This window comes from Taeniopygia guttata, chromosome 29 (assembly GCF_048771995.1).
Source record: "Taeniopygia guttata chromosome 29, bTaeGut7.mat, whole genome shotgun sequence".
NCBI classification, from domain to species: domain Eukaryota; kingdom Metazoa; phylum Chordata; class Aves; order Passeriformes; family Estrildidae; genus Taeniopygia; species Taeniopygia guttata.
This window is the reverse complement of record NC_133054.1, coordinates 5,095,509-5,118,421: the sequence shown is the minus strand read 5'-3', so window position 1 is coordinate 5,118,421 and position 22,913 is coordinate 5,095,509. Positions and strand designations below refer to the sequence as shown.

At 65.4% G+C, this 22,913-nt stretch overlaps 1 protein-coding gene across 1 annotated transcript; it reads left to right on the top strand.

Annotated features, from left to right (window-relative positions):
- The first annotated feature begins 449 nt into the window (after positions 1-449).
- On the top strand, positions 450-22,309 carry COL2A1 (collagen type II alpha 1 chain). Its single transcript, XM_032744889.3, has 54 exons — positions 450-594; positions 2,549-2,749; positions 3,408-3,424; positions 3,670-3,702; positions 3,818-3,850; positions 3,986-4,039; positions 4,142-4,243; positions 4,633-4,710; positions 4,955-4,999; positions 5,082-5,135; positions 5,236-5,289; positions 5,407-5,460; positions 5,543-5,596; positions 5,691-5,744; positions 6,022-6,066; positions 6,418-6,471; positions 6,561-6,605; positions 6,724-6,777; positions 6,857-6,955; positions 7,171-7,215; positions 7,750-7,848; positions 8,298-8,351; positions 9,793-9,900; positions 10,025-10,078; positions 10,160-10,258; positions 11,208-11,261; positions 11,834-11,932; positions 12,013-12,066; positions 12,207-12,260; positions 12,449-12,502; positions 12,763-12,816; positions 12,904-12,948; positions 13,218-13,316; positions 13,392-13,499; positions 13,588-13,641; positions 14,006-14,059; positions 14,627-14,680; positions 14,763-14,816; positions 14,887-14,994; positions 15,107-15,160; positions 15,248-15,301; positions 15,729-15,890; positions 15,970-16,077; positions 16,966-17,073; positions 17,250-17,303; positions 17,414-17,521; positions 17,815-17,868; positions 18,001-18,108; positions 18,365-18,418; positions 18,537-18,644; positions 19,176-19,464; positions 19,847-20,034; positions 20,594-20,836; positions 21,605-22,309. The coding sequence occupies exons 1-54, from the start codon at positions 453-455 to the stop codon at positions 21,749-21,751; spliced, it is 4,515 nt and encodes a 1,504-aa protein (XP_032600780.3). The 5' UTR covers positions 450-452; the 3' UTR covers positions 21,752-22,309.
- The last annotated feature ends 604 nt before the right edge of the window (positions 22,310-22,913 follow it).

Genomic DNA, 22,913 nt, shown 5'->3' with positions numbered 1-22,913 from the left:
AAACCCCACATCCCCTAAATAAACCCCACATCCCCTAAACCCCACATCCCCCACACCCCACATCCCCCACACCCCACATCCCCCACACCCCACATCCCCGCATCCCCCAAACAAATCCCACATCCCCCGAACAAACCCCACATCCCCCACACCCCACATGCCCCCCACACCCCCCACCCCGCATCCCCCCCCAGCCCGGGTCCCTCCGCCCGCTCCGGCCCCGGCGGTGCCCGGGGGAGGGCCCGGGGGGCCCGAGGAGGGCTCGGGAGGGCCGGCCCCGCTGGAGGGCCGGGGGAGGGTCCGGGGCACCGGGGGAAGGTCCGGGGGGCCCGGCGGGGCCGGCCCGGCTCGGGTTACAGCTCCGGGGGGCGGCGGGGCCGGGACTTAAACGGGGCCGCGGGGCCGAGCGGGCACTGCCGGCCCGGGCGCGGATCGGGCGCAGCCGCCTCGCCATGCCCGGACACCGGCCGGTCCCCGGCGGACACCGCCCGGAGCCCGCGGGCACCGGAGCCGCCCCCCGGGCCGGGCTCCCGCTCCTCCTCCTCCTCCTCCTCTGCCTCTTCGCCGCCGCCGCCGCGCAGGACCGAGACCTCCGTGAGTGCGGGATGGGGACAGAGGGGGGACAGAGAGGGGAGAGAGGGGGGAGAGAGAGGGGACAGAGCGGGGATAGAGTGGGGAGAGAGCGGGGACAGAGAGGGGACAGAGAGGGGATAGAGAGGGGACAGAGAGGGGAGAGAGAGGGGATAGAGTGGGGACAGAGAGGGGATAGAGCGGGGACAGAACGGGGATAGAACGGGGATAGAGAGGGGAGAGAGGGGGGAGAGAGGGGGGAGAGAGCGGGGATAGAACGGGGACACCGAGGGGACACCGAGGGGACACCGAGGGGACAGAACGGGGACACAGAGGGGACACCGAGGGAACACAGAGGGATGTGAAAGGTTCGGGGCATCGCCGGGGGGGGTGAGGGGGACACGTTGAGAGAAAGTTGGAGAAGGGGAGGGGGGACAGCGGGGACAAAGGGGACAGAGGGGACACGGAGCGGAACGGGGATGGGGGACAGCGCGGGGACAGCGTGACACGGACGGGGAAAGTTTCGGTGTGGCGGGGAGGGGCAGAGCGGAGCGTGGGGACACCACGGAGCGCGTGGGGACACCGAGGACCGCGTGGGGACACCGCCAGGGAGGCGCGAGGCACGGGACAAAGCGGGACAGTTTGGTGGCAGTCCCGGGGACAGCAGCGCGAGGAGAGGGGGGACAGCGGGGGACAGCGGGGAAAGTGTCAGGGAAATGTGGGACAGCCCTGGTGGCGCGGAGGGGCGGTGGGGACAGGGAGGGAGACGGGGGGACCGCACAAGGGGAGTTGGGGACATCGGGGGACAGCGGGAAAGGAAGAGGAACAGGGAGGGACAGCGCGGGGGACACCAGGGATAGCCTCGGGGACAGCGCGGGGACAAGGTCGGGCGGGGAGCGACAGCGTGGGAAACTGGAGGATGGCACGAGGTGTGCGGGGGACACGGTGGGGACACCTGGGGACAGTTTGGGATCCAGGTGTGTGGCGTGGACGGAGTTTAGGGACAGTAGGGACAGCTTGGGGACAGTTTGAGGTGGCCGGAGGAGGCACGGGTGGGACATGGGGGCAGCAGGGGACAGGGAGGGGACAGAGGGACAGGCTGGGGACAGCGAGGTCCGGCTGGGGTCACAGGGTCCGGCTGGGGACAGGGGGTCCGCTGAGGGCCAGCCCTGGGCTGTGTCCTGGGGACATCCCTGGCGACACTGGGGACGTTCCGGGGACCCAGGGGACACCTGGGAGCCCCGGGGTGCAGCCTGGGGGACCCCCAGGCACCTTCTGGGGACCCTGGGGGACCCCCGGGACCCTCCAGGAGCACCCGGGTACCTCCGGGTCACCCGTGAGTTCAGCCTGGGGACATCCCCGCCCCTCCTCGGGGAGCCCGTGGGGACACTGGTGCCACCAGAGCTGCGGGGACACCCGGGGGGATGTCGCTGCTCGGGGCTGGCAGTGCCACCACCCCACTGCTGGCTGTCCCCGCGCTGTGCCATCGCTGCCCCCTCACTGCGGGGCGCCGGGTCCCTTCGGCACCTCCTTCCTCCTCCTCCTCTTCCTCCTCCTCCTCCTCCTCCTCCTCCTCCTCCTCCTCCTGGTGCTGAGGACGCGGCTGGCGGTGCCACCCCCTTGTCCGCCTGTCCCCGCGCTGTCCCCGCATTGTCCCCACGCTGTCCCCGCCGCCGAGGCTGGCAGCTGCCTGCAGGACGGGGCTGGCGGTGCCACCACCTCCCTCCTGGCTGTCCCCACGCTGTCCCCGCCGTGCTCAGAGCCAGGCTGGCGGTGCCACCACCTTCCTCCTGGCTGTCCCCGCATTGTCCTCGCCGCGCTCAGAGCCAGGCTGGCGGTGCCACCACCTTCCTCCTGGCTGTCCCCACGCTGTCCCCGCGCTGTCCCCACCGTGCTCAGAGCCAGGCTGGCAGTGCCACCACCTGTCCCCGCGCTGCCCCCGCGCTGTCCCCACGCTGTCCCCGCGCTGTCCCCGCAGCCGAGGCCGGCAGCTGCCTGCAGGACGGGCACCGCTACAGCGACAAGGACGTGTGGAAGCCGGAGCCGTGCCGGATCTGCGTGTGCGACACGGGGACAGTTCTGTGCGACGAGATCCTGTGCGAGGAGCTGCGGGACTGCCCCAGCCCCGAGATCCCCTTCGGAGAGTGCTGCCCCATTTGCCCCACCGAGCAGCCCAGCGGTTGTAATTTATTTATTTCCCTTCATTAGCGAGTTAATAAATAAATTACCCGGCCATGGATGGCGCCATCCATGCGGCAGCGCGGGGGGAAAAGGCAACTTCACCCCAAATCCACGGGGGAAAATCGGCCCCAGGGGGAAAAATCATCCAGGTTTTTAGCCCTGGTTGAAAATTTGGAGGTTTTGGGGGAGTTTTAGACAGAAAAATTGTTGGAAAGGGTGGTGGGAGGGGATTTCGCACTCGAGCAGAAGGGATTTGGGGGAAATCTCCCAAAATGATGGGAGCGCACCCCAAAATGAATGGAGACCCCACAGGAAGCCCCAGCCGGGGTTCCCAGTTTGGGTTTTGTGGAATTTCACACCAAAACGAAGGAAAACCCCAAACCTCCAAAACCCTCCAAGTTGCCTTTTTTTAACCCTTCCCTGCCCCAGCTGGGGGGGGATTCAAGGGTTGAGCACCCCCAAAAAGCCCCCAGACCCCCATGAAAGCCCCTCGACCCCCTTGCTGCTGGCCCCGCTTTGGGGGAGCCCCCGGTGCCCCCCAGTTTGGCCCCACAGCCCAAGCAGGACTGAGCCACCTCCTGTTGCCCCCACCCCAAATCCGTGCGGCCCCCCACTAATTTCTCTTCATTTTTCCTTTTTTTTGGGTTTTCCTACAGGGCAGCCTGGCCCCAAGGTGAGCAAATCCGGGGGACACTTGTCCCGAATTTCGGGGTGGTTTTGGGGGGCCTTTGGTGGGAATTTTGGGACAGTTTTGGGGTCTCTGTGTTCATCCTTGGGTGGCTTTTGGGGCGATTTTGCGCTCATCCCTGGGGGGGGGACAGAGAGAGGAATTTTGGGGCAGTTTTGGGCCCTCGGGGGGGGACAGAGAGAGGAATTTTGGGGCTTTTTTGGGGTCTCAGCCTTTGCTTCTCTTTGCAGGGACAAAAAGGTGAACCCGGTGACATCAAAGATGTGAGTGAGGGGGGAGACCCCAAAAAGGGGCTGAGGTGGGAGGGGCGGGGTTGGGGGAGCCCAAAAAGAGGATGGGACCCCCCCAAGCCCTGATGTCCCCCCTTTGTGTCCCCAGGTCGTAGGACCCCGAGGACCCCCGGGCCCACAGGTGGGAGCAGCTCCAGGCCGGGAAATCTCTGGAATTTTTGGGGAAGGGAGGTTTGGGGGCGTTTGGAGGTGGGGGAGGGGCGAGGGGGGGAGGGGACTGCTGCCCCCCCTCCCCCATCCTGTCCCTCCCCCACAGGGCCCCGCAGGTGAGCAGGGCCAGCGAGGCGACCGCGGCGAGAAGGGCGAGAAGGTGAGAGGGACCCCCAAAATCCCACCGGGAACCCCCTCAAATCCCCCAAATCCACTCGGAACCCCCCCAAAAATCTCTTTTTTCTTGTCCCCCCCATTCCAGGGCGCCCCCGGCCCCCGGGGCAGGGATGGGGAGCCCGGAACCCCGGGAAACCCCGGACCCCCCGGACCCCCCGGACCCCCGGGACCCCCCGGCCTGGGGGGGGTGAGTGTTTGGGGGGAGGGGAGATGGGATTTGGGGGTTCGGGGAGAAATGGAGGAGATTTGGGGGGGTTGAGGGGAATTTGGGTGGGTTTCATGGAACTCCGGTGGGAATTGAGGGGGATTTGGGGGAGTTTGTGGGGGTTGATGAGATTTGGGGAGGTTTTGAGGGGGATTTGGGTGGGTTTCAAGGGGATTTGGGTGGGTTTCGAGGGAATTTGGGTGGGTTTCGAGGGAATTTGGGTGGGTTTTGAGGGGATTTGGGTGGGTTTTGAGAGCAGTAGCAGGGATTTTGATGGGGATTGGGGGTGTTTGATGGGAACTGGGTTTTCTGAGGGGAATTTGGGGTGTTTTTGGGGGTCTCCGGGGTGCTGAGCCCCGTTTCCCTGGCAGAACTTCGCAGCTCAGATGGCCGGGGGCTTCGACGAGAAGGCGGGAGGGGCTCAGATGGGCGTCATGCAGGGCCCCATGGTAAGGTCACCCCAAAGTCCCCCTGGCTCCCCCAGATATCCATGAAACCCCCCCAGATCCCCTCACTGCCCTCAAATCCCATCAACCTCCCCCTAATTCCCTCAATCCCCCAGATCCGCCTCACCCCCTCCCCACAGCCCTGTGCAGACTGATCCCCTTTGGGACCCCGCCCCAGGACCCCCAATTTTGGGTGGCCTTTGGTGGCTGGTGTCCCCCCCCAAGTGACATCGTTGTGTCCCCCCAGGGCCCCATGGGACCCCGCGGCCCCCCCGGCCCCTCCGGCTCCCCCGTGAGTATCGCCCCCCTCCCAAAATTTCGGGGTGTCCGGGCCGGCTGCTGCCACCCCCGCTGATGTCACCTCGTCCCTGCAGGGTCCCCAAGGATTCCAAGGCAACCCCGGTGAACCCGGCGAGCCAGGCGCTGCTGTGAGTGTTCCCAAGTGTCCCCAAGTGTCCCTAAACCCCCCCGAAGCGGGGCACTGCCACCCCCCGGTGCCACTCACCGCTGCCTCTTTGTCCCCTCCAGGGTCCGATGGGTCCCCGGGGACCTCCGGGACCTCCTGGCAAACCCGGTGACGACGTGAGTGACACTGGCGACATTCCGCCGCAGCGCCGGCTGCCCGAGCCGGGCTGAGAAATGACAAAAAAATGACATTTTCGTGTCCCCAACCCCTCCAAAATCCCATTTTCCCCGCAGGGCGAGAGCGGCAAACCCGGCAAATCCGGCGAGCGCGGCCCCCCCGGGCCCCAGGTGAGCGCGGCACCGGCGGCCCCGCGACAGAGCCACCGCTGTCCCCTCCCTGTCCCCAACTCCCCCTCTCCGCTGCCCGCAGGGCGCTCGTGGCTTCCCCGGGACCCCCGGCCTGCCCGGAGTCAAAGGCCACCGGGTGAGTGCGTGTCCCCTCCCGGTCCCCGCGGCCCCGCAGGGCTCTGCCCTTGTCACCCACCGTGTCCCTGTCCCTGTCCCCTCCCTGTCCCCAGGGCTACCCCGGCCTGGACGGCGCCAAGGGAGAGGCGGGAGCGCCCGGAGCCAAGGTGAGAGGGGGTGGCTGTCCCCGGGGCTGGGGACACCCCCGGAGCTGGGGACACCCCCGGAGCTGGGGACACCCCCCGGGGCTGGGGACACCCCCGGGCTGGGGACACCCCCCGGGCTGGGGACACCCCCGGGCTGGGGACACCCCCGGGTTGGGGACACCCCCGGGACTGGGGACACCCCCGGGCTGGGGACACCCCCGGGACTGGGGACACCCCCGGGCTGGGGACACCCCCCGGGACTGGGGACACCCGGTGACACCTCTGTCCCCTCCCGCAGGGCGAGTCCGGCTCCCCGGGCGAGAACGGCTCCCCCGGGCCCATGGTGAGTGCGCTGCCGGGGAAACTGAGGCACGGCCGGGGGGGCTCGGCATGGACCGGCACCCCCCGGGCTGAGAAGGGAAACTGAGGCACGGCCGGGGGGGCTCGGCATGGACCGGCACCCCCGGGCTGAGAAGGGAAACTGAGGCACGGCCGGGGGGCTCGGCAGGGACCGGCACCCCCCGGGCTGAGAAGGGAAACTGAGGCACGGCCGGAGGGGTTCTGCATGGACCGGCACCCCCCGGGCTGCGGAGGGAAACTGAGGCACGGCCGGAGGGGTTCTGCATGGACCGGCACCCCCCGGGCTGCGGAGGGAAACTGAGGCACGGCCTCACCGCCCCGCCTGTCCCCGCAGGGTCCCCGCGGGCTGCCCGGAGAACGAGGACGCCCCGGCCCCTCGGGCGCTGCGGTGAGTGCTCCGGTGGCACCGGGGGTGGCGGGGGGACCCGTCCCCGCCCCGGGGACCCCCCGATGACCCCCGGCACCGTCTCCCCGCAGGGCGCTCGTGGCAACGACGGCCTCCCGGGCCCGGCCGGACCCCCCGTAAGTGCGGGGGGGATTGGCGCGTCCCCCGCCCCGGTGTCACCCCCCCGAGGGGACAGCGGGGTCCCTCGAGGCCCCCCAGGGCCCGGGGGGACCCTCAGGCTCCTCTCGCCCCCAGGGTCCCGTCGGCCCCGCAGGAGCCCCCGGATTCCCCGGCGCCCCCGGCTCCAAGGTGAGGGGGCGGGGATGGGCCGGTGGGGACAGGAGGGTCCCGGTGTCACCCCTGACGCTCTTTGTCACCTCCCCGCCAGGGTGAAGCGGGTCCCACCGGAGCGCGAGGACCCGAGGGTGCCCAGGGCCCCCGCGGGGAGTCCGGGACCCCCGGCTCGCCCGGCCCCGCCGGCGCCCCCGTAAGTCCCCGTGTCCCCCCGCCCTGGTGGCTTTGTCCCCCCGCCCTGCTGGCTTTGTGCCCCCGCCTTGGTGGCTTTGTCCCCTCGCCCTGGTGGCTTTGTTCCCCCGCCCTGGTGGCTTTGTGCCCCCGCGCTGTCCCCCAAGCCGGGAGCGGCGGGGACGGGGCCGGACCCGGGGAAACTGAGGCACGGAGCTCAGCGGGGTCTGCTCGTAGGGGAACCCAGGGACGGACGGCATCCCCGGAGCGAAGGGATCGGCGGTGAGTGGGACAGGGACGGGGACAGGGATGGGACAGGGATGGGACAGGGACAGGGACGGGGACAGGGATGGGACAGGGACAGGGATGGGACAGGGACGGGACAGGGATGGGACAGGGATGGGACAGGGACGGGACAGGGACAGGGACACGGGACAGGGACAGGGACAGGGACAGGGACAGGGACAGGGACAGGGATGGACTGTCCCAGTGAGCCCCTGGCGATGGGGACAGCGACTGGCCCGGGCTGAGGAGCAGCTGCCGAGGGTCGCGCTGAGATTTTGGGACATTTGGGTCCCCTGAAGGTCGTGGAGCACTCAGGGATGGGGGACACTGGGGGACACTGGGGGACACTGTGTGGGGACACTGGGGGGATGCTGGGGGGGTATTGGGGGACACTGGGGCTGCAGGGACAGGGTGGGATTTGAGCTGCTGGGGGCCAGGAGCTGGCGCAGAGGGGGGGACACTGGTGGCACTGGTGACACTGGGGACACTGAGGGCCGCTGCGGGGCCCCTGATGTCCCCCGATGTCCGCAGGGCGCTCCAGGCATCGCCGGCGCTCCAGGATTCCCCGGCCCCCGCGGCCCACCCGGACCCCAGGGAGCCACCGGCCCGCTGGGCCCCAAGGGACAGACGGTGAGAGACCCCCGGTGTCCCCCGATGTCCCCCCGGTGTCCCCTCGGTGTCCCCGCGGGGACCCGGCCACGCCCACTGGCCACGCCCATCCACCAGCGGCTGACCACGCCCCTTCGGACCCAGGCCACGCCCCCTTCACAACTTCCCCCTTTGGGTGTCCCCTCCCCAAAGTCACCCCCGGGTCACCCCCGGGTCACCCCGCCCTGACCCCGAAGGGAACACTGGGGGTGGGATGGGATGGGATGGGATCAATGGGGTGGGATCAATGGGGTGGGATCAATGGGGTGGGATGGGATCAATGGGATGGGATCAATGGGATGGGATCAATGGGGTGGGATGGGATCAATGGGATTGGATCAATGGGGTGGGGACAAGGACCCGGAGCCCAGGGCAGGGCAGGGCTGGGGTGGGGACAGCTGTGGGGACACTGTGACCTTGTCTCCGCTCAGGGCGAGCCCGGCATCGCGGGATTCAAAGGCGAGCAGGGACCCAAGGGAGAGACGGTGAGTGGGGCTGGGGGACAGCAGAGCCCCCGGCCAGGGGGACAGCCCGACCCCTCTGTGCAGGGAGTGTCCATCCCCGACCCCTCTGTGCAGGGAGTGTCCACCCTGACCCCTCTGTGCAGGGAGTGTCCATCCCCGACCCCTCTGTGCAGGGAGTGTCCACCCCGACCCCTCTGTGCAGGGAGTGTCCACCCCGACCCCTCTGTGCACGAGTGTCCATCCCTGACCCCTCTGTGCACGAGTGTCCATCCCTGACCCCTCTGTGCAGGGAGTGTCCAGTGCCGGCCCCGCTGTGCACGGAGTGTCCATCCCCGACCCCTCTGTGCAGGGAGTGTCCAGCCCTGACCCCTCACTGCTCATCCCAGTGCCCCCCCAGTGCCCCCCCAGTGCCCACCCAGTGCCCATCCCAGTGCCCATCCCAGTGTCCACCCCAGTTTCCATCCCAATGTCCACCCCAGTGCCCCCCAGTGCCCACCCCAGTGCCCCCCCCAGTGCCCACCCCAGTGTCCACCCCAGTGTCCATCCCAGTGTCCATCATCCCAATGTCCACCCCAGTGCTCACCCCAGTGTCCATCCCACCCCAGTGCCCCCCCCAGTGCCCACCCAGTGCCCCCCCAGTGCCCCCCCAGTGCCCACCCAGTGCCCCCCCAGTGCCCCCCCAGTGCCCACCCCAGTGCCCCCCCCAGTGTCCACCCCAGTGCCCACCCCAGTGTCCACCCCAGTGTCCATCTCACCCCAGTGCCCACCCCAGTGCCCCCCCAGTTCCCCCCAGTGCCCCCCAGTGCCCCCCAGTGCCTCCCAGTGCCTCCCAGTGCCCCCCAGTTCCCCCCAGTGCCCACCCCAGTGCCCCCCCCAGTGTCCACCCCAGTGCCCACCCCAGTGTCCACCCCAGTGTCCATCTCACCCCAGTGCCCACCCCAGTGCCCCCCCAGTTCCCCCCAGTGCCCCCCAGTGCCCCCCAGTGCCTCCCAGTGCCTCCCAGTGCCCCCCAGTTCCCCCCAGTGCCCCCCCAGTGCCCCCCCAGTGCCCCCCCAGTGCCCCCCAGTGTCCATCCCAGTGCCCCCCCAGTGCCCCCCAGTGCCCTCCAGTGCCCCCCCAGTGCCCCCCAGTGCCCCCCAGTGCCCCCCCAGTGCCCCCCAGTGCCCCCCAGTTCCCTCTCTCCCCTCCGGTGCCCCCGGGTCCCACGGAGCCGTTCCCGAGCGAGGCCCCTCGCAGGGCCCGTCCCCCTCCCGCCGGGGACAGGGGACAATGGCCGCAGTGTTGGCGTGTCCCCCCCTTGGGGACATCCCCCCCTTGGGGACATTCCCCCTCGCCTCATTAGGCACCGTCAATGGGGCCCCGCCGAGCCCGGCGCCGCGGCGGGACCGGGACCGGGACGGGATTTGTGGGGTCTGTCCCGGGGGGGTGAAGCTCCTTGTGACCCTTCTCCTCCTCCCCCCAGGGCCCCGCGGGACCCCAGGGCGCCCCCGGACCGGCGGGGGAGGAAGGCAAGAGAGGAGCCCGCGGAGAACCCGGAGCTGCCGGACCTTTGGGGCCGCCTGGAGAGAGGGTCTGTGCTGCCCCCGACCCCAAAAACCCGCCCTGATCCCAAACAACTGACCCCAACCCCAAAAATCCTTCCCTCGACCCTAAAATCCTCCCCTGACCCCACAACTCCTCGTCTTCCCCCACAGGGAGCTCCCGGCAACCGCGGCTTCCCCGGGCAGGACGGGCTGGCCGGCCCCAAGGTGGGATCGTGGTGACCCCCCAAAGTGACCCCAAACCCCAAACTGACCCCGAACCCCAAACTGACCCCGAATCCCCCACAGGGGGCCCCGGGCGAGCGCGGCCCCGCGGGCCTGGCCGGCCCCAAAGGAGCCACTGGAGACCCCGGACGCCCCGGAGAGCCCGGCCTGCCTGGAGCCAGGGTGAGGGACAGCAGCCACCCCAAAACTGGGACAGACACCCCAAACTGGGACAGACACCCCAAAACTGGGACAGCAGACACCCCAAACTGGGACAGACACCAGAAAACTGGGACAGACACCCCAAACTGGGGACAGCAGCCACCCCAAACTGGGACAGACACCCCAAAACTGGGACAGCAGCCACCCCAAACTGGGACAGACACCCCAAACTGGGACAGACACCCCAAACTGGGACAGGGAGGCACCCCAAACTGGGACAGCAGCCACCCCAAACTGGGACAGACACCCCAAACTGGGACAGACACCCCAAACTGGGACAGCAGCCACCCCAAAACTGGGACAGCAGCCACCCCAAACTGGGGACAGCAGCCACCTCAAAACTGGGACAGCAGCCACCCCAAACTGGGACAGCAGCCACCCCAAAACTGGGGACATCCATGGGGGATGGGGCATGGATGAGGGGGGCCGGGTTGGTTAAAGCACTTTTAGGGCCAATTAGCTGATTTTGGGGGTGGTTAAGGTGGTTTTGGGGTCACTAACACGCTTTAGGGTTGCTAAGGGTGGTTTGGGGGTGGTCGAGGTGGTTTTTGGGTCAATGTGGTGATTTTGGGGTTGCTTTAAGGAGATTTTGGGGGTTGATAAGGTGCTCAGAGTTATTCAAGGTGCTTTTGGGGTTGTTTAAGGAGCTTTTGGGGTCACTAAGGTCCTTTTGGGGTTAGCCAAGATGCCCTTTGGCATTAAGACCTTTTTTGGTCTCTTGGCGTTCTTTGGTGCTAATTAAGAACCTTTGCGGTTAATTAAGACGCTCTCTGCTAATTGAGATGCCCTTTGGGATTACCGAGGTGCATTTGGGGTTCCCAAAAGTCCTCCTTGGGGTTCCTTGCTCTTTGGGGTCACCCCATGGCCATGGGGTCATGCCCCCCACCACAAACCCTTTGTGTCCCCACAGGGTCTCACGGGTCGCCCCGGGGACGCCGGGCCCCAAGGCAAAGTCGGCCCCACAGTGAGTGAGACCCCACTGGGGGCTTGGGGCTGGTTTGGGGTTAGGGGTGGTTTGGGATTTGGGTTTGGGGTGGTTTGGGGTTGGGGCTGGTTTGAGGTTTGTTGCTGTTTGGGGTTGGGGGTGGTTTGGGGTCGGGGGTTGTTTGGGGTTGGGGTTGGGTTTGGGGTTGGGGTTGTTTGGGGTTGTTTGGGGTTGGGGGTTGGGTTTGGGGGTTGGGTTTGGGGTTGGGGGTTGGGTTTGGGGTGGGGGTGGTTAGCAGTTGGGGGTGGTTTGGGGTTGTTTGGGGTTTGGGGTTGTTTGGGGTTGTTTGGGGTTGGGGGTTGGGTTTGGGGGTTGGGTTTGGGGTTGGGGGTGGTTTGTTGTTGTTTGGGGTTTGTTGTTGTTTGGGGTTGGGGCTGGTTTGGGGTTGGGGGTGATTTGGGGCTAGGGGGGGTTGGGGGTTGGGTTTGGGGTGGGTGTGGTTAATGGTTTGGGGGTGGTTTGGGGCTGGGGGTTGGGTTTGGGGCTGGGGGGGATTTGGGGGTCGGGTTTGGGGTGGGCTCCTGGCCCCTCTGACCCCGCTGTCCCCCCAGGGTGCCCCCGGCGAGGACGGACGCCCCGGCCCCCCCGGCCCGCAGGGGGCTCGGGGCCAGCCCGGCGTTATGGGGTTCCCTGGTCCCAAAGGTGGCAATGTGAGTAAGGACCCTTTTTCCTCTAAAACACCCCAGAATTCTCCCTGGGGCTGAACCCCAAATCCTCCCTCCTGTTTTAGGGCGAGCCTGGAAAAGCCGGTGAGAAGGGACTTCCCGGAGCACCGGGGCTGAGGGTGAGTTTTCTGTCACACAAACCCCAAAAATTCACCTTCAGTGCCACTGCACCCTAAAACCCCAAAGGGGGAAACTGAGGCGTGGGAAGGGGGCAATAGGATGGGGGATCTGGGGCTCAGTGGGGTTCCCATCTCCGCAGGGACTTCCCGGCAAGGACGGAGAGACCGGAGCCGCCGGACCCCCCGGGCCCGCCGTGAGTGCAACGGGGAGCTTGGAATTGGGGCTAAAAACCCCAAATTTGGGCTAAATCCCTGCTGGATCCGCTGGGGGATCACAAACCCCACAAATCCCCCGCCCTTGTCACATCCCCAAAATCCTGGGGTGGGGGAAACAGAGATCCCAAAGGTGTTTTGGGGTCCTTGAGCAGCGTCCATCCCACAGGGCCCGGCAGGGGAGAGGGGGGAGCAAGGAGCCCCCGGCCCCTCCGGCTTCCAGGTGAGCACGGGGGGTTTGGGGTTTGGGGTTTGGGGTTGGGGTTTGGGGGATTTGGGGTTGGGGTTTGGGGTTTGGGGTTGGGGTTTGGGGTTTGGGGTTGGGGTTTGGGGTTTGGGGTTTGGGGTTTGGGGGATTTGGGGTTGGGGTTTGGGGTTTGGGGTTTGGGGGATTTGGGGTTGGGGTTTGGGGTTTGGGGTGACGCCACCCCAGCCCCAGGGTCTCGCTGTCACCGTTCTCACACGACTCCTGTCCCCTCCCAGGGGCTGCCAGGGCCACCAGGTCCCCCCGGCGAGAGCGGCAAGCCCGGAGATCAGGTGAGACCCCCCAGTCCCCCCGGGCGGGATCGGGATCCCCCAAATCCCCCAGGTCTGACCCCAAACCCGTTTGTGCCCTTCCCACAGGGCGTTCCTGGAGAAGCCGGAGCCCCCGGGCTGGTGGGCCCCAGGGTAAGTGTCACCTGTCCCCTGGGGGGTCACAGAGTGTCCCCTGGGGGGTCAGAGTGTCCTATGGGGGGGTCACAGAATGTCCCCTGGGGGGGTCACAGAGTGTCCCCTGGGGGGGTTTGGGGGGTGCCAGTGCCGCCCATCCCCCCAGCCTGGGGACACCTTCATCCCGTCCCTGTCCCGGTCCCTCCCGGGCCATCCCAGTCCCCCCGTGGGACGGTGCCCTGCCATGTCCCCGCTGCCACCCACGCGGGTGTCCCGTGTCCCCGCAGGGCGAGCGCGGTTTCCCCGGCGAGCGCGGCTCTCCCGGTGCCCAGGGCCTGCAGGGGCCCCGCGGGCTGCCCGGTACCCCCGGCACCGACGGACCCAAGGTGGGTGACACGGGGACAGCGCCGATGGCGGTGCCAGCGCGGGGGGACAGCGGTAACGTCCCTTTGCTGTTGTAGGGCGCCACCGGCCCCGCCGGCCCCACCGGAGCCCAGGGACCCCCGGGGCTGCAGGGGATGCCCGGGGAGAGAGGAGCGGCTGGCATCGCCGGGCCCAAGGGGGACAGGGTGAGTGACGGGGACACGGGGCTCACGGGCCGCCACCAGCGCCACCAGCGCTCGGCTGGGCTCACCCTGGGCCTGTCCCACCCCGCAGGGCGACGTCGGAGAGAAGGGACCCGAGGGAGCCCCCGGAAAGGACGGAGCCCGCGTGAGTGGGGCGCGGGTGGGGCGGGAGGGGGCAAGCGGGGACACTCGGGGTGGCAGCCAGGGGTGCCCTTGGTGGCCGGCCTGGGACACTCATGGGGCCACCCAAGGGTGCCCATTGTGGCCGGCCAGGGACACACATGGGGCCACCCAAGGGTGCCCATTGTGGCCGGCCTGTGACACTCATGGGGCCACCCAAGGGTGCCCATTGTGGCCGGCCTGTGACACTCATGGGGCCACCCAAGGGTGCCCATTGTGGCCGGCCTGGGACGCTTCTGGCGGCCTCCTCCTCATGGTGGTCGGTGAGGAATGCCCACGGTGGCCACCCACGGTCCCCCGTGGCCTCACTGTCCCCTCTGTCCCCGCAGGGTCTGACCGGTCCCATCGGCCCCCCCGGCCCCGCTGGCCCCAACGGCGAGAAGGTGAGAGCGGGGTGGTCCCGCCGGTGCTCCCGCGGGGACAGATCCCACCGGATCCCCGGGACAGATCCCACCGGATCCCCAGGACAGACCCCACATCATCCCCGAGACAGAGCCCACCGGATCCCCGGGACAGATCCCACCCGATCCCCGGGACAGACCCCACCCCACCCCCGGGACAGATCCCACCGGATCCCCGGGACAGATCCCACCGGATCCCCGGGACAGACCCCACCCGATCCCCGGGCAGCCCCCGGCCCATCCCCGGGACAGACCCCACATCATCCCCGGGACAGACCCCACATCATCCCCGGGACAGATCCCACCGGATCCCCGGGACAGATCCCACCCGATCTCCGGGCATCCCCCCTCCATCCCCGGGCAGCCCCCAGCCCATCCCCGGGCAGCCCCCAGCCCACCCCCGGGACAGATCCCACCCGATCCCCGGGACAGATCCCAGCTGATCCCCGGGCAGCCCCCAGCCCACCCCCGGGCAGCCCCCACCCCATCCCCGGGACAGCCCCCACATCATCCCCCCTCCATCCCCCGCCGCTCCCCGTTCCGTTCCAGGGCGAGTCTGGCCCCCCCGGCCCGTCGGGAGCCGCCGGTGCCCGCGGTGCCCCGGTAAGTGCCGCCCGTGCCCCGCTGGCGGTGGCAGTGCCGCGTTCGCCCCCTCCCCGTGACTTTCAGCCCGTTCCCCCCGCAGGGAGAGCGCGGAGAGCCCGGAGCCCCCGGCCCCGCCGGGTTCGCCGGTCCCCCGGTGAGTTCCGCCCCCCGCCCCCGCCCCGGCCCCCGGTGCCCGCTGCCCGCTGACCGCGGCTCTCCGCCAGGGCGCCGACGGCCAGCCCGGAGCCAAGGGCGAGCAGGGCGAGCCCGGCCAGAAGGGCGACGCCGGAGCCCCCGGGCCTCAGGGGCCCTCCGGAGCCCCCGGACCGCAGGTGGGTCCAGCGAGACCCCCAAATTGGGGCTGAGCCCTTGCGGGGGTCGCTCATCCCGGGAATTCCCGGGATCTCCCGGTCCTGGCCTGATCGGTTTTCTGCCTCTTGCCAGGGTCCCACCGGTGTCACCGGTCCCAAAGGAGCCCGGGGCGCTCAGGGACCCCCGGTGAGTGGGGGTGGGGAGGGGGTGGGGGAGGGAGGAGGGGAGTGGGGGAGGGGCGGGGGTCTGAGCCCCCCTTGTCTCCATCCCCAGGGAGCCACCGGATTCCCGGGAGCCGCCGGACGCGTCGGACCCCCCGGCCCCAACGTGAGCTGGGGGCAGCTGGGGTCATTGGGGGCAACTGGGGTTACTGGGGGAAAACTGGGGTGAACTGGGGTCACTGGGGTGAACTGGGATCACTGGGGTGAACTGGGGTTACTGGGGGAAAACTGGGGTGAACTGGGATCACTGGGGTGAACTGGGGTCACTGGGGTGAACTGGGATCACTGGGGGAAAACTGGGGTCACTGGGGGCGAACTGGGGTCACTGGGGGAAAACTGGGATCACTGGGGTGAACTGGGATCACTGGGGCGAACTGGGGTCACTGGGGTGAGCTGGGGTTACTGGAGCAAACTGGGATCACTGGGGGTGAACTGGGATCACCCGGAGCAGCCAGGATGGCCCGGGCAGGTCTGGGATGGCTCGGGACAGCCGGGATCAGTCGGGCCCGCTCTGACCCCCATCTCCCCTGCAGGGTAACCCCGGCCCCCCCGGGCCCCCCGGCTCCGCGGGCAAGGACGGCCCCAAGGGCGCCCGGGGCGACGCGGGACCCCCGGGCCGGGCGGGGGACCCGGGGCTGCAGGGCCCCGCCGGCCCCCCCGGCGAGAAGGGCGAGCCCGGCGAGGACGGCCCCGCGGTATTTGGGATTTGGGGAGGGCACTCCCGGACCCTCCGCCACCCCCCGAGCGGCGCTGAGCCCCTCTGTGTCCCCGCAGGGCCCGGACGGTCCCCCCGGTCCCCAGGGGCTGGCAGGACAGCGCGGCATCGTGGGGCTGCCGGGGCAGCGCGGCGAGCGCGGATTCCCGGGGCTGCCGGGGCCCTCGGTGAGCAAACCCTAAAAAACACCAAAAAAACCCCAAAAAACCAAAAAAATCCCGAATTCTGGGAGCTCATCAGAGGCAATTTCGTGGCGCGGAGGGTGGGGAGCGGTGGAAGCCGCTCATCCCCATCCCAAAAGCATCTCCAGGTGCTTTTGGCATCGCAGCTCTTCCCGTGCCAAACCAACGTCCCAAAATCTCCCAGGGCTTTTCCCCCCTGACACGGCCCTGCACCAGAGCAGCGTGACGCATTTTCCATCCCAATTTTTTCCTTCTTCCCGCCGGGAATTTGTGCCCCCCGAGCTCTGGGGAAATTCTGTGGCCGAGGAGGGTTTGTTGGAATTCCCTCCCTCTCTCCCGCTTTCCTGCTGCTTTGCTGCCCCCAACCCCCCCGGCACGAGGCTCTGGGCCAAATCCCGCTCTGCTCCGCATCCCCGGGACCGGCGGCACCTGCGGGACTCGGGAGGGTTTCATCCCGAATTCCATCCCCGCCTGGAATTCCCAGAGCTGTGAGCGGGAATTCCCAGCCTGGAAAAGGGCTCGGCGGGGCCGGGAGAGGAGGAGGAGGAGGAGGAGGAGGATGGCCCAGGGGGGTGCAGTGGCACGAACGGGGATCCCCACATCTCCATGGGGCGCTTTGGGCTCGGAAGGGACCTTAAGGACCGTCACCGCCACCCCCGGGATTGTCCCTGCGCGGGGCCCGGAGCCACCCGGGAGGGCGGCAGGGGTGGGATAAACGGGGCTGGGTGAGCTCCAAGGTCCCTCCCAAAAAATCCTGCGGTTCCACCATCCCCTTGCAGGGCTCAGAAATCCCTGGAAAAGAGGGGGAAAGCCTCAGTCCGGTATTTCCCTCATCCCACACTCACTCACGGGGGTTTTCCTGTTCTTTTTTAGGGAGAGCCTGGAAAACAGGGAGCCCCTGGATCTACTGGTGACCGGGGCCCCCCCGGGCCTGTGGGACCCCCGGGGCTGACAGGACCAGCCGGAGAGCCCGGCAGGGAGGTAGGAAACTCAGGAATGTCTGGAATACCCAGGATGGATCCCTGGCTGATCCTGGGCAGAGATTTAAGGTTAATCCTGGAAAATCCCAGCACGGGTTCGCTGTAGGATTTTGCCTGGCAAAAGGAGTTTTTCTCCTCATCCCAAAGGCAAACGCTGAATTGCTCCTGTTTTCCCAGGGAAATCCCGGCTCTGACGGACCCCCGGGCAGGGATGGGGCGGCCGGGGTGAAGGTGAGCTCATCCCGGCTTTCTCAAGCGCCGGAATTCCCGGGAATTCCCGTTATGCCTGCGCTTGCCCCCATCCCGGAGCTGGAATTCCTGACCCCGTTCCCTGTTCCCAGGGCGATCGTGGCGAGACCGGCCCCGTGGGTGCTCCCGGAGCTCCCGGCGCTCCCGGCGCTCCCGGCCCCGTGGGACCCACGGGAAAACAGGGAGACAGAGGAGAGACGGTGAGCGGGACACGGCGGGATGGGGGGAGACGGGAATTCCCGGGAATCGCCCCAAATCCGGGCCATGGAGCTGTTTGGGATCATCTGAGAGTGGCACCGGAGCAGCTCCGGAGGGAACCCGGTTTGGGATCCGCCCGGGAGCTCCCGGAGCTGGAACTGGGAACGAGCTGGGGACCCCGGGACATAAAACTGGGAATATCCGCAGGGCAGCTGGGAACACCAAATCCCACATCCCAATCCCACATCCCAAATTCCACTCCTGCTGTGTTTGACTCCCCTCTTGTCTCCCGCAGGGTGCTCAGGGTCCCATGGGTCCCTCCGGCCCCGCTGGCGCCCGGGGGATGCCGGTGAGTGAGTCCCACCCCGAATCCCCAGGATCCCCGTTTGGGATCCCCGTTTGGGATCCCCGTTTGGGATCGCAGTTTGGCAGCCTGGTTTGGGGCCACCCCCACTCCTGACGCGCTGTGTCCCCCTCGCAGGGTCCCCAGGGGCCGCGCGGTGACAAGGGCGAGGCGGGCGAGGCCGGCGAGCGCGGCCTGAAGGGGCACCGGGGCTTCACCGGGCTCCAGGGGCTGCCCGGGCCCCCCGTAAGTGCCGGGATCTGGGGCCTATGGGGGGCTGCGGCCCCAAATCCCACATCCCACACCCCACACCTCACACCCAAAATCCCATACCCCAAATCCCAAATCCCACACCCCAAATCCCATACCCCAAATCCCACACCCCAAATCCCACACTCCAAATCTCACACCCCAAATCCCACATCCCACACTCCAAATCCCAGACCCCAAATCCCAGATCTCCCATGGGATCCCAAATCCTCCATCCTCCCGTCCTTCCCAGGGTCCCTCTGGAGACCAGGGCGCTGCCGGGCCCGCGGGTCCCTCCGGGCCAAGGGTAAGTCCGGGAATTTTGGGGGGAAAGGGGGGAAAAGTGGCACCCCTGGAGCGGTGCCAGTCCTGGAGGTGATAGCCCCATCGCTGCTGTGCTCTGAGCCCGTTTTGGGGTTTTCCAGGGTCCCCCCGGCCCCGTGGGCCCTTCGGGCAAGGACGGCTCCAATGGGATGCCCGGACCCATCGGGCCCCCCGGACCCCGCGGGAGGAGCGGCGAGCCCGGCCCGGCGGTGAGCGGGGACAGCGGAGAGGGCGGGAGGGGAGGGAGCCGGGAGGGGAGAGGGGAGCGGGAGGGGAGAGGGGAGCCAGGAGGGGAGAGGGGATCCAGGAGGGGAGGGGGGAGCCAGGAGGGGAGAGATCCTGTGGGGGACAGAGGGGATCCAGGAGGGCAGGGATCCTGCGGGGAAAGGGAGATCCAGGAGGGGAGGGATCTGCAGGGAAAGGGGATCCAGCAGGGAAGGGGAGGGATCCAGGAGGGGAGGGATCCTGCGGGGAGAGGGGATCCAGGAGGAGAGGGATCCAGGAGGGGAGAGGGGATCCAGGAGGGGAGAGATCCTGCGGGGAAAAGGGGATCCAGGAGGGGAGGGATCGGATCCAGCAGGGGAGGGATCCTGCAGGGAAAGAAGATCCAGGAGAGGAGGGATCCTGCGGGGGACAGAGGGGATCCAGCAGGGCAGGGATCCTGCGGGGGACCGAGGCACTCAGTGGGGCAGGGCGATCCAAGCCCCGGCCATCCCCCCATGACCTCCTCCCTCCCGCAGGGCCCCCCCGGGAACCCCGGCCCGCCCGGGCCCCCCGGGCCCCCGGGCACCGGCATCGACATGTCGGCGTTCGCGGGGCTGGGGCAGCCCGAGAAGGGCCCCGACCCCGGGCGCTACATGCGGGCGGACGAGGCGGCCCCGGGGCTGCGGCCGCACGACGCCGAGGTGGACGCCACCCTCAAGGCCCTCAACAACCAGATCGAGAACATCCGCAGCCCCGAGGGCTCCCGCAAGAACCCAGCCAGGACCTGCCGAGACATCAAACTCTGCCACCCCGACTGGAAGAGCGGTGAGGGAGGGGCTCCGGCCCTTGTCCGGCCCTGTGTCCATCTGTGTCCATCTGTGTCCATCCCTGTGTCTGTCCCTGTGTCCATCCCTCTGTCCATCTGTGTCCATCCGTGTCCATCTGTGTCCATCCCTGTGTCCATCTGTGTCCGTCCCTGTGTCCATCCCTGTGTCCATCTGTGTCCATCTGTGTCCATCCCTGTGTCCATCCCTGTGTCCATCCCTCTGTCCATCCCTCTGTCCATCTATATCCATCCCCGCCTCCATCCCCGTGTCCCCCTCTTCCTCCTCGTCCCCTCCACCACCCACCCGGACACCGATGCCCTCACTGACCTCCTCGCTGACCCACCACCGGCCGGTCCCTCACTCTGCGCCCTCGTCCGCAGGCGATTACTGGATCGACCCCAACCAGGGCTGCACGCTGGACGCCATCAAGGTCTTCTGCAACATGGCCACGGGGGAGACGTGCGTGTACCCCAGCCCCGGCAGCATCCCCAGGAAGAACTGGTGGAGCAGCAAAGCCAAGGAGAAGAAGCACGTCTGGTTCGCCGAGACCATCAACGGCGGCTTCCACGTGGGTGTCCGGCCGGGATGGGCACGGGGAACAAACGGAAAAGGGGTGGGCGTGGAGGTCCATGGAGAAGTTGGAGCTGATGTCCTTCCAGGGGTGGAACTGGCGGTTGTTGGATCAGAAATAGTTAATTTAAGGGATTTTATTGAAAGTTTGGAGTTGATGTCCCTCCTCGGGGTGAAATAGGCGGTGTTTGGATCAGAACTGGTTGATCCACAGGACTTTACGGAAATCCTGGAGCGGTGTCCTTCTTTGGGGTGAAATTGGTGGGGTTTGGATCAGATATGGGTGGATTTAGGGATATTATGGAAAACTTGATGTCCTTCTTTGGGCTGAAATTGATGGGGTTTGGATCAGATATTTGTGGATTTAGGGATTTTATGGAAAACTTGGAGTGATGTCCTTCCTTGAGGTGAAATTGGTGGGTTTGCACCAGAACTGGTCGATTTAGAGACTTTCAGGAAATCTTGGCATCAGGCCGTGACAGCTGCACCCCTCCGGGAAATCAGAGCCCGGAAATCCCCCCGAAATGCCCCAAAAAAAGCTTCACTCCTGCCCGCAGTTCAGCTACGGCGCTGAGGACCTGGCGCCCAACACGGCCAACATCCAGATGACCTTCCTGAGGCTGCTGTCCACCGAGGGCTCCCAGAACGTCACCTACCACTGCCGCAACAGCGTGGCCTACCTGGACGAGGAGTCGGGCAGCCTGAGGAAGGCGCTGCTCATCCAGGGCTCCAACGACGTCGAGATCCGCGCCGAGGGCAACAGCCGGTTCACCTACAGCGTGCTGGAGGACGGCTGCACGGTGGGTGCCGGGCAGGGACGGGGACATCGAGGCAGGCTCTGCAAATCCAGGGGTGAACGAGGTTGGGATCTCAGCGGGTGTCACCGCCCGTCACCGCGCCCGGGCTCCGGTGACACCCGCAGGTGGCCACGGCGCTCCAGGGATGGGGACTCCATTCCCCGTTTTCCCCTCAGAAACGCGCTGGGAAACGCAGCCCTTCTGGGTGTGACCATGAAATGGGGCTCAAATGGAGGTTGGGAAGGTCCTGGAAGATGAATTTACTCAATTATTCCAATTCTAATGATAAATCTGGGCTCCAACTGAGTTTTGGAAGGTCCAAATCCAGAGAAGAATAAATAACCCCATTTTTCCAATGCTAATGATAAAACTGGGCTCCAACTGAGATTGGGAAGGTTCTAGAAGATTAACTAACCCCATTTTCCCAATTCCAATCATAAATCTGGGTGCCAACTGAGATTGGGAAGGTTCTAGAAGATTAACTAACCCCATTTTTCCAATGCTAGGATAAATCTGGCCTCAAACTCAGATTGGGAAGGTTCTAGAGGATTACATAACCCCATTTTTCTGATATTAATGGTAAATTTGGGCTCAAACTGAGATTGGGAAGGTCCTAGAAGATTACATAACCCCATTTTTACCCATTTTTCCCCTTAGAAACACAGCAAGAGCTGGGGCCTGATGATAAATTTGGGCTCAGTCTGGGATTTGAAAGGTTTGGCGAGGATGTAAGAGATGAAATAACCCCATTTTTGCCCGTTTTTCCCTCAGAAACACACGGGGAAGTGGGGCAGGACCGTCATCGAGTACCGCTCGCAGAAGACCTCGCGCCTGCCCATCGTGGACATTGCACCTATGGACATTGGGGGACCCGAGCAGGAGTTTGGGGTCGACCTCGGCCCCGTCTGCTTCTTGTAAAAAAAAAAAACAGGATTTTTTTTGGTGTGGTTGTTTGTTTTGGGTTGTCGTGGTTTTTGTTTGTTGGTTTGGTTTTTGCTTTTTTTTTAAAAAGCCCGGCCCGATTCCTTAAAAAAAGAAAAAAAATAAAAAACCACAAAAAACGGGATCCACCCCAAAAAGGAGCTGAGAAGTTCTGCACTGAAAGGGCTCACCCCGAATCAGGGAGCAACCACCTCATCCCAACACCGGAATCAAAGGAAAAACCCGTTAATATTTATTTATTCTCTTCCTGGAAGACCTGTTTTTGAGGTCAGGTGGAGGTGGGAATGTCAGTGATCCCTTTTTCCCTTGAAAAAAATGGGATTTCACCAATCCAGGTATCAAAAATCCCCTCCTCACCCCTAATTTCCCCCTTTCCCCCCAGCAGGAGTGTTCATGTATAATATGAGTTTAAAAACACACAAAAAAAAATCAAAAAATGGTGCTATTCTTGTAAAACAAGTCTGTATTTTTTAACATCTGTTGGTATAAAATGAAAAAAAATCTAAAAAAAAAAACTTTTGGTCAAAAGTAAAAGTTGAGTTCAGTCTCTTTTTTCTTGGGTGTGTTTGCAGTTAATTTAAATATTTCCTCCCCGTTTCAACCACTGTATAGTTCTTAAGGTTGGGAAAAAATCCTATTGAAATCCTCATTTTGGGTTAAAATTTCACATCTTTTGGGTTGGGATATTTCAAACTAAGGGGGAAGAGGGGGCTAAATTCTCCAAAAAAGCCAAAAAAAAAAAAAAAAAAAAAAAAAAGGAAAAATTTGAAAAATTTTGAAGTAGAAACTCTTGGAAAAGCAGGAGGTTTAATTGTGGAATTCTTGTCCCGTAATTAGGACTGGGACAATCCCAGTGTGACATGGGCAATCCCCTCCTCCCCACGAATTTTATCCTGATTTTTACCTGCAAAAAAACCTCAATTTTGGGCTGTTTTGCAGCACTGGAAGTAGGAGACTCCCCTCTTGCTGCGCCACAAAAAATCCTACATGGAAATTCCTCTAATCACCAGGCTGTTCATTACAGGCAAAAAAAAAAGGTCAGAAATGGGATTTTTTAAATGATCTTGACAAAAATCAGCCCAGTGACCCCGAAGAGCCCCAGACCTGCTCAGATCTCTCCTGCAAGAGGCCCCAGGCA